The sequence below is a fragment of the Dipodomys ordii genome, unplaced genomic scaffold (assembly GCF_000151885.1).
Source record: "Dipodomys ordii isolate 6190 unplaced genomic scaffold, Dord_2.0 Scaffold87, whole genome shotgun sequence".
Classification (NCBI taxonomy): Eukaryota; Metazoa; Chordata; class Mammalia; order Rodentia; family Heteromyidae; genus Dipodomys; species Dipodomys ordii.
The window spans coordinates 1,049,025-1,059,281 of NW_012267303.1; the positions used below are offsets into that span (position 1 = coordinate 1,049,025).

The 10,257-nt window shown below is 59.0% G+C and overlaps 1 protein-coding gene across 1 annotated transcript in view; it reads left to right on the forward strand.

Annotated features, from left to right (window-relative positions):
* Positions 1-4,587: 4,587 nt before the first annotated feature.
* The window catches only part of Gramd4 (GRAM domain containing 4), a 64,731-nt gene continuing 59,061 nt past the window's right edge, over positions 4,588-10,257 (forward strand). Inside the window, exons 1-2 of the mRNA XM_013025721.1 lie at positions 4,588-4,591; positions 8,049-8,259. Of these exons, the coding sequence (XP_012881175.1) occupies positions 8,098-8,259 (162 nt within the window). The 5' untranslated portion in view covers positions 4,588-4,591; positions 8,049-8,097. The remainder of the gene's footprint in view (positions 4,592-8,048; positions 8,260-10,257) is intronic.

The following is a 10,257-nucleotide window of genomic DNA, read 5'->3' on the forward strand; positions in this document are numbered from 1 at the left end:
GGCCTCTGTGTTCAGGAGGCTCCGTCTCCCAAGGGCTAAAGGGTCTGAGGCCGAAGAGCTGTGGAGTGAGATGTGGTAAGTCAGGATCTCAGGTTCAAAGGTGAAGAGGCATGCCCTTCCCTCCTTCCCTCCCTCCCTCCTTCCCTTTTGCCCTCCCTCCTTCCCTCTTTCCCCTCCTTCCTTCCCTCCTCCCCTTCCTTCTTTCCTTTTCCCCACCCTCCTTCCCTCCTTTCCTTCCTCCTTCCATTTTTCCCTCCCTCCTTCCCTCCTTTCTTCTTTGCCTCTCTCCCTCTCTCCTTTTTTGCCTCCCTCCTTCCCTTTTTCTCTCCTTCCCTCCCTCTAGCTCTCTGTCCCTCGTTTCACTGATTTTCTCGGTGGTTTTAATTAGGACAAAACAGTGCAGTTTTATTTGGAGGTTAGTGTTTTGGGGAACGTTGGTAGGAACTACAGGTTTTGTTTTGACTTGTTTTTGCTGTTCTCCTGTGCTGCACCAGTCTTGGGGTGCAGTAGAGGGTGGCATGCTCTGGGTGGTTGTGTGTTTTTGGTCCTGTTCGTTGGGGTTTGGCTGTGGGACCTTTCTTTGATGACATCTGTAGGGCTTTGCTGCTGTGGTCAGTGGAGTTGGGTGGCAGGGCATGGATGGTGCTGCCCGCTGCTGCAGGGCCACCCTTGGCAGGCAGAGGGTGCTGTCCAGGAGGGCCGGGCCCTTGGGGCTGCCTCCCGCCGTCCGTGCTGAGCAGTGCGTGCTGCCCATTGATTTGTCCTGCTGTGATTCTGTGGCTCATGGATGTCCTGGCATGGATTGAGGGGTTCTGGGTCTGTCCATGGCAGGAGGCCCTGCTGAAGGTGGCAGTGCCTTGGGCTGGAAGCTGCAGGATGCAGGGTGGAGACCTGTGGCGGGGTGGCTGTGTCTCAGTCCCAGACTCCTGGGGGGCTGGGACACCTGGCAGCCGCGGGAGCTGCCGCTGGAAGTCCAGTCCTGCAGCTGTGCGGGTGCAGGGCGCGCGGTGGGGGGGGACCCAGTGTTGGGCACGAAGCTGGCTCTCGGCTGCAGGGGGACTCTGCCATTGTCATTGCAGTCACCAATGCTTTACTATAGACCCAGATTTCAGAGTGTCGGGAGACTTGGGCCCCAGGCAGGCTTCATGGCCCTCAGAGGACCAGGGGAAGGGAGGGTGCGGTGCCGGGGTCCCCAGAACACTTTAGCCATCCTTTACCTGGGCTGATGCCGTGTCTCCACGGGGGCTAGGTGCTCTCTTCCCCCACCCAGAGGTCAAGGAACAGCCCAGGAGGGCTCGGCCAGCTGGGCAGCCTGGCTGGAGAAATCTCACTCTGCACCCCGGGCAGGTGGCTGCTCTGTCCAGGGCGGGGACAGGACAGGTGCTGGGAGCTGGCTTGGGCGGCTGGGGGGGGGGGCGAGCTCTTCCTGCGTGACCTCCTTGTCTTGGGCTCCAGGTGAAGCTTGTTTGTGTCCTGTTTCCTTCCCCTCCAACCCCACAGCCATCTTATCACCCTTCCTGTTCCCGAGAGGACCCCAAGATGGGGCCCAGCTGGATTCTGGGAGTGGTGGAGTTTGAGATAACCTCAGGCTCTGGGCCTCACTCCCCTGGGCCGTCACAGGCCAGGCCATCACCGCGCTGGGAGTGCCATGCTGGAAACCAGTGCCTGTCTTGGCCAGTGTTCCCCTCCCCGGGGACAGGAGTCAGAGAGGCCTCTGCACCCTGCTGTTTCTGGAACGGCATTCCTTGCAAGTGCCCCTTCCTGCGCTGATACCCCGCGGGCGTCTCCAGCACGTGCCTGGTGCCTGCCGGGGCGGGGGGGGGGGGGGGGGGAGGGGGGAACATCAACACAACAACATCAACAACACAACAAATTTGCTTGAATCTCACGCTGCCTTTTGTTTGTAATTGACGACGACGCAATAGGCGAAGGGGAGGGATCTGGGGGGTGCCTGGCGGGGGGGGGGGGGGGGGCGGGAGGCTGTGGACGCTCACTGAGCCCTGCTCCCTGCTCCGCTTGAGAGGAGGGGTCCTGGACACAGCTGTCCTCCCCTCGAGAGCTGATTGATTGCCAGGCTTTCAGGAATATTCTGTGAGCTGGCCATAGTCAAGATGAAAGTATGTAAACTTTAAATCAGATAAGAAGGCAGAGGCTGTGGAATCCTGAGTCTGGTTACGTCTGAGTTCTCTGTCCACTCCCCGGGTTCTCCCGGTGACCGGCTGACAGCTCAGCTGCAGACCTGAGGTGTAATCGGGCTGGGGGAGTTGAGCCCAGTGCTGGAACAGCCGTGGCGAAGGGCTGGTGTTGGGGTCAGGATCAGAGGTCACACCGTAAGCCCCCTGGAGGGCCTTAGGGACCCAGACTGGCTGGGGCGTGAGGCCAGCTGATGGGAGCTGTGTGTGCACTGGTCCTTGGGTATGGCCCTTGGGGGGCAGGGTGGTTGTGGGGAGGGCATCGGTCCGCTGTTGACTGGATCTTGGCCGCGGTCATGCCATTGTTGACCTCCTTCTTGATCTGCACGGCCTTAGGAACCACATGTTGCTCCAGCCCTGTGCTCCCTCCAGTTGCCTTCTGGGAGCCGCCATGTTCCCAAGCCTTTCTGATCTCAGAGTTTAGGGGCCATCTTCCCCCAAAGCCTGGGAGCTGGCAGAGGCCGGACTTTGGGTCTGAATGTGTGAGTCCCCCTCCCGCCCCCTCCTCCCCAGTGTGGCAGTCTTGAGGGTTGCTTCATATGGGAAAGTGGATGGGTGGGGGAGCCAGCAGCTGGGGGTGAGGGGCGTAGCCAGGTCCTGGCCCGGGATTGGCTGGGCTGCAGGCACAGCACATGGACTCAGGACTCAAAGAAAGGCTCTGGGCAGCCAGGGATGCTGGAGGAGCTGCGGCCCAGGCAAGCGCCCGAGGCCCGAGTTTTATGTTTTGTTTTGGACCTGGGAGGGGAAATAAAGGCCTCTGTGGTTCCCAAGTACAGTTCCCAGACACTGCCGCCTCTGTGCTGCTGGGAGCCCCGGAGGTTTCCACAGCAGCGTCTGGGCAGCGGGGTGAGCAGGCTGGACTTTGGGGGGTGGGGGCCAGTGGGGTACCCTAGAGCTCAGGAGCTGGGGGGCAGGGAGCCTGCTGCCCTCTCCACGCTCCTGGCAGTGGGTGCACAGTGCCAACTCTCCTGGAGTCTTCTCCACTAGAGAAAGCCACTCCCTTCTAGAAGGTTGGTTGGTTTGTGAGGACCTGGTGTAGCTGCCGGAGGGTGGAGGCCCCTCTGTGCATGGGACTCGACAGGACGGGGGAGGGGGTGTGGGCTGGGGGAGCTGAGGGCTGTGGGCACACCGGGAGGGCACATCCCGGGGACAGCAATGGGCTGTGGGCTGAGAACCCACCTTCCTCCCTAGGACTGGGGGGAGGGGGACTGGGCAGCTGTGCCTTGGGAGGTCTGGGGGCAGAGGGGTCACAGGGCAGCACCACCCAGGACAGCAGGTGCAGTAAAACCTGGGGAGTCCTTGGCCTGGTGCTGGTCTGGTCTCTGAGACCTCATCTGGGATGGGGCTCTCAGGTGGCCTCAGCCAGGTGGCCTCATTGGGGTGTGTGGAACTGAATAGTGTCCCCCCATATTCATGCCTGTCTGGACTCTGTGAAAACAGCTTTAATTGAAAATAGGAGCTGGGCGCCAGTGGCTCAAGCCTGTAATCCTAGCTCCTTAGGAGGCTGAGATCAGAGGATCAAGGTTCAAAGCCAGCCTGGGCAGGAAAGTCTGTGAGACTCTTATCTCCAACAAACCGAAAGTGGTACTATGGCCCAAGTGGTAGAACGCTTGCCTTGAGCTGAAGAGCTGAGGGACAGCGCCCAGGCCCAGAGTTCAAGCCCCACGACCCACCCTCCCCCCCAAAAAAAGAGAAAAAAATAGGGTCATTGCAGCTAGTACCAAGACGAGTTCCTCTTGAAATGGGGTGGCTCCTCCTCAGCCCAGCCCAGCGGTGCCGGCCTGGCGGCAGGACCCCCATGGATAAGCAGGGGCCCCGTCTGAGGCTCGCTCGGGGCAGTGAGTTTGGTCCTTTCTCACGGCTGCATGAAGATTTGGTCTTTCCGTTGTTTTTGTCGATGGAGGCTGGAGCTCAGGGCCTCACACTCACGCTTCTTTGCTCAGTGCTCCTGCTCACCGCTTTAGCCATGTTTCTGGGCTGGCATTTTGATGGTTAATGAGAGGTAGAATCTCATGGGCTTTTTTTGGGCCTGGTCTGGATTTGAACCTTAATCTTCTGATCTTAGCCTCCTGAGTAGCTGGGATTACAGGTGTGAGCCACTGACTAAGAGTTTGTCTTCTTGAGGAGCTCAAATGTTTGGAGCAAGGGGTAGGTGTTCTAGGCGGAGGGTCCCTGGGGACCCATGCCCTGGTGGCTGTGTGCTGAGTCCCTCTCCAGGGGTGGTGGGAGGAGCTCCCACGGGGAGCTGGCATGCCTTGGGTTCTGATTGTGGCAGTCAGGATCCTCGTTGCATGCGGCCAGCTCCAGCGAGACTTCTGACTTCAGGAGGCCGTGGAGCCGAGAGCTCCAAGCGAGGGTGGCTTCCATCCCTGGCAGAGCCAGCCAGGGCCTCCGCCCGGGTGCCCAGGCCTCAGGGGCTGGCAGCCTCCCTCGATCTGCATCTTCCAGCAGCACAGGAACCCTGGCTAGACATTTCCAGAACAAAAGGAAGTAGGCCTCAAGTTGGTACATCTCCCCTACCTGTTTTTCTAAGTCAGAGCCATAGCCAAGGCTGCGTGCGGAGAGGAAGGCAGAGCTGGCATTCAGTGAGGCCGGGGAGCCTGGATGTGCAGGAGGAGTAGGCAGGGGAGTCATGATTTGAGGCTGGTCTGGACAGAAACGTGAAACTGTCTTGGGAAAACAACTAAAGCAACATAGGGATAGGGTGTAATGGAGTGACAGAGCACTGGCGTAGCAAGCAGGAGGCAGAGTTCAGCCCTCACCTCCACCAAAAGGGAAGGAGAACACACTGTGGGAGGGGTTCAGGGCTCCTGGAAAGAGCTGACTTGGGAGCCCCCAGTTGCAGGGAGTTGACCCCCAAGGCAGGAAGCCCCTAGGGCAGGGCGCTGACACCCCAGTGCAGAGAGCCAGCACTCCAGACAGGGAACCCCCCAGGCTAGCAAGCCGACACCCCAAGGCAGGAAGCCGATACCCAGGACAGGCCAGTCCTTCCTGCGTCCTCCACACAGGCAGTGCAGTGTGATCAGAACGTGAGGTGTGTGATCGGTGTCCTGTGCGAGGCCACGCGGACTTTCCAGAACCTTAGACCCAGTGTACAACTCATTGGGTGAGCACGGGTGACTCACAGTGACCATTGTCCATGCCCCCCCCCCCGCAGATCACATATGCTTTGTCTTAGATTTAGCCCGAGAATTCTGAAGGTCAGAGTGAAGAAGCAGAATCCCAAGTTCATGGGACCTGTGTGTATGGACTCTGTGTGTGTGTGTGTGTGTGTGTGTGTGTGTGTGTATGGACTCTGTGTGTGTGTGTGTGTGTGTGTATTGTGTGTGTGTGTGTGTGGACTCTGTGTGTGTGTGTGTGTATGGACTCTGTGTGTGTGTGGACACTGTGTGTGTGGACACTGTGTGTGTATATGGACTGTGTGTGTGTGTATGGACTCTGTGTGTGTGTGTGGACACTGTGTGTGTGTATATGGACTGTGTGTGTGTGTGTATGGATTCTGTGTGTGTGTATGGATTCTGTGTGTGTGTGTGTGGACACTGTGTGTGTGTATATGGACTGTGTGTGTGTGTGTGTGTATGGATTCTGTGTGTGTGTATGGATTCTGTGTGTGTGTGTGTGTGTGTGTATATGGACTGTGTGTGTGTGTGTGTGTATGGATTCTGTGTGTGTGTATGGATTCTGTGTGTGTGTGTGTGTGTGTATGGACTCTGTGTGTGTGTGTATATGGACTGTGTGTGTGTGTGTGTGTGTGTGTGTGATCGCTAGGATGGAGCCCAGGGCCTCATGCATTCTAGGTTTCATCTCTCCTCCCCTGCAGATTTTTTTTTAATTGCTTTTGAGCTGGGTGCTATAATCCTAGCTACTTAGGAGGCTGAGATCTGAGGATTAAGGTTTAAAGCCAGCCCAGGCAGAAAATTCCATAAGATTTTTCTCCAATACATCGCCAAAAAGCTGGAAGCAAGGCTGTAGCCCAAGTGGTAGAGTGACAACCTTGAGCAAAAAGCTAAAGGAGAGCACCCAGGCCCTGAGTTCAAGCCCCAGGACCAGCATTAAATAAATACATTTTGTTTATGAGATAGTCTCACTAACTTTGACCAAAGAGGCTTCAAACTCTCCATCCCCCTGCCTCAAGCTCCTGGGAAGCTGGGATGACAGGTGCATTCCACCACACCCTCACCATTATGGATCCTGAAACTCTGTCGGGGCTTTGACCAAGTTAGGAGGTGGCCTTGTGCTCCCCCTTTTGTTGAATCTCTTGTAAGGAAGTCACTGATCCTTCGTGAAATACATTAGCTGCCAGTGCTCTATTGCATTGTGAATAGTCTCAAGTGGAAGTGTCTTACGTTTGTCCAGTTCCATTAGATTCTGTTACTTTGTGGATTATTTTTCAGTCTCTTAATATAGCCGGCTTTCTCCTCTCTGGGCATTGGCGGAGTACAATTATCTTTTGGTTGGTATCTTTGTGAATGTACTGTTCTCAGGTCCCTCTGGAATGCCACGTTCTGTATGGGACAGACATGTTGTCATGTGGCCGGCAGTGTCTGCACTGCCCTCTCCTGGGCTTTTGCCAGCATCCAGGGCACTGCTGTGTGGAGGTGCCTTTTCCTGTGGTCCAGTGTCCAGTGTCACACCGCCTTGTGTTGCTGGTGAGCTGGCTTGGACACACTGCGTGCTTCAATTGTCCCGAGGGCTCTGGGGCCCCTTCTGCTTGTTCATCTTGCCCTGGACTGTGATGCTGAGAGGAGCTGGGAGGAGCCCAGAGGAACCGAGAGGAGTGTGGCACCTGGGTGCTGTGGGTGTGAAGGTCGCTGGGCTCCTCAGTGTGTGATGGCAGGAAGTTCTTCCTGCCTGGCCCCACCTGGCATTGCATGGGGCCCCCTGCCCCCTGCCCCACTGTCCCCATATCCTCACTCCGGTGGCTTTTTGGGCCTAGCCCCAGGTGAGGACCTCTGTATTTGTCTCCTGAGACTCCAGATACTTGTCAGGCATCCCTGAGCAAAAACCTGCTCAGAAAGGCAGTAAGCGGCAGATTGCTGGAGCTGTGGGCCTCTGCTAGGCACTGAAGGCCCTCTCTGCTGGCCACATCCTGCTGTGGGCCTGGAAGTGAGGCCACCCGGAAGAATGGCCAGGCCCCTGCTCCCTTGACATTCAGGAGTTTGTTAGGGGCTTTGCTGTGGGGAGTGGACACCTGGGAACATCCATGCTAGGTGCACGTGTGTGTGAATTTGCACCCAGTGCTCAGGGTGCTATGTGAACCTGCCCACCCTGGTTGTGTGGGTGTCAGGCTCAGAGTGGCCAGCACCCCACACTCAGGGTGGGGGCAGGAAGCAGTCTTTCCCGGGTCCTTGGAAGAAGTGGGGTCCAAACTCAGTCCCCTAGCAGCCAAGGCTTTGCTGGGCACCCCGAGCATTAGGAACAGATAGAAATGTGCACGGCATCCCTGGGGGTTGGGCAGGTGGAGAAGGGAAGGGGCGGACGTGGGACCAGGTCTAACCAGGGACTCAGGCAGCAGCTATGATGCCAAGGCCTGGCCTTGGTGGCTGCAGGCAGCGCATGGCCCGGTGTCCCCGTTCCTCGCAATGTTTGGCATTTTGGGCGAGGGGTCAGCTCCCTGCCTGTTCCCTCACACCGTTCGGCGTGCCTGTGGCTGTGAGGAGCCGGCATTCTTCGGTCCTGCCGGGGTGGAGGCGGTGGGCGGAGCCTCAGCAGCAAGAAGGCTCGGTGGGCTGAGGTGCTGGGTGCCTGGGGGCCTGGCAGAGGTCTGTGGCCGGGGTGGGCGTTCCCTTTGGGCGTGGCATGGGGCCTGGACCTGGCCGGCCAGGGCAGTGACCACGCAGGCCGTCTCCCTTGCAGGGAGCCCGTCCGTCATGTCCGGGTGAGGCAGAGGAGCGCCAGGCTGACCATGCTGAGGAGGCTGGACCGGATCCGGTTCAGAGGCCACAAGCGGGAGGACTTCCTCGACCTGGCGGAGTCCCCAAATGCCTCGGACACGGAGGGCGGGGACGAGCTGCCCCTGAAGGTGCCCCGGACCTCGCCCCGGGACAGCGAGGAGCTCAGGGACCCCGTGAGTACGCTGACCCCCTCGGCACTGTGCCCAGCCTCGGTGACCGAGAGTGCGTGGACGGAGGCCGGGCTGGCACAGACCTGGGGCTGGATTCCCGTCTCCTCATCTTGCTCCCCATCAACCCCACCCCCCACCAGGCAGGGGCCGGCCCATGTCAAGCAGGCTCTGTACTGGAGCTTGTCCAGAGCCTGCGTGTTGCTGCCTTTCTCATCGGTTTCTCTGGGTTTGGGCCAGCTCCTCAGTGCAGGTGTGAGGAGGCTCGGCCTGGCCCCAGACGTCCACACGGGGTGGGGTAGGTAGGGCGTGGCTGGGAGGTCAGGGCATACATCAGTGACCTCTGGCCCCAGCTGAGCCCTCGTTAGTGTGGCGGCCTTCATCCAAGGTCCGTTGAGTGCCTGGGCCAGGCCTGAGGCCTGGGTGCAAATCGGGCTGCATGGGCCTCCCCGCAGAGTGGTGCTTCGTGGGTGTGGTGGAGTGGGGGGGGGTGCGGCCGGAGGCAGTGGGGTGGGGCGTGCGCCTGCTGGCCCCTGCACCTGGACCCCCCCAGCCTCCCTGCCAGCTGAGGATGAGCCTGGCTGTGCTTCGTATTTGGTAGCCTGTGGCTTTTCACGCCGGGCCCTGAACCAGCTTTTGTTTGCAGATGAGGCCGGCACCACTGCCTCCAGCTCCTTGTATTATTAATGCTTCATAATAAGATGTGGACAGGGCACTGCTGCTGGCAGGAATTAATAATTCACCACGGCAGCCTCCCAAGAGCCTGGCTGTGAGTCCTGCCCTGCCCGGCCTGTCTCTCGCGTTCGAGGCCTGCTCTTCCAGCTCTGGCTGTGTCCCTGGCTTGGTGTGTCCCCCGTGCCAGCACCGTCAGTGAGTGACAGCAGCTTGGCTGATGTTGGACAGCTCCACGCGTCTGTGGGCTGGTGGTCTCTGGGCTTAAGGTGCGGTGACAGGAAGCCCATCTCCTCTCTCCCCCTCCTCCACCCCCCCAGTGCGGGTCTGAGCTCAACAGGGACCTCATGTAGAGACTGAAGCCGGGCTATGCTGCCTGTGGCTCCTCCTGTGAGCCAGGGTGGGAGGCAAGCATGGCACGGGTCTCCAGGGCAGCCACTTTGCAGCCGCCCTGGTTTAGAGTCTCAGACACTAGCATGGAGGCCCGCCGTGGCTGTCTGTGGGTTGATTGTACGGGCCGCAGGTGCTGTCGTGAGTGGAAGGTTTGTCCAGGCCCACTGCTGCCCTCTGACCAGCCAGGAGCCACCTGCGGGACCTGCTGTCTGCAGTTGCCGTGTGATGCTGCTCAGCCAGGACAGGGTGGGGTGGGGAGCGGGGGCTGCCAGAGGCGCCGAGGTTCTGAGGAGAACAGAGGTGTCACCATGCAGGGGAGACGTATGGCGGGGGCGGGGCCCTGGTGGATGGAGAGGTGTGGCAGCGGTGGCCTGAGTGGGAGCTATGTTGAGATCACACCTTCCACATGCCACGCTCTGCCAGACACATCTCAATCACACCTCACCCTGTGCCACGCTCTGCCAGCCACATCTCAATCACACCTTCCACATGCCACGCTCTGCCAGCCACATCTGAATCACACCTCGCCCTGTGCCACGCTCTGCCAGCCACATCTGAATCACACCTCACCCTGTGCCACGCTCTGCCAGCCACATCTGAATCACACCTTCCACATGCCATGCTCTGCCAGCCACATCTGAATCACACCTCCCCTGTGCCACGCTCTGCCAGCCACATCTGAATCACACCTCCCCTGTGCCACGCTCTGCCAGCCACATCTGAATCACACCTTCCACATGCCATGCTCTGCCAGCCACATCTGAATCACACCTCCCCTGTGCCACGCTCTGCCAGCCACATCTGAATCACACCTTCCACATGCCACGCTCTGCCAGACACATCTTAATCACACCTCGCCCTGTGCCACGCTCTGCCAGCCACATCTGAATCACACCTTCCACATGCCACGCTCTGCCAGCCACATCTGAATCACACCTC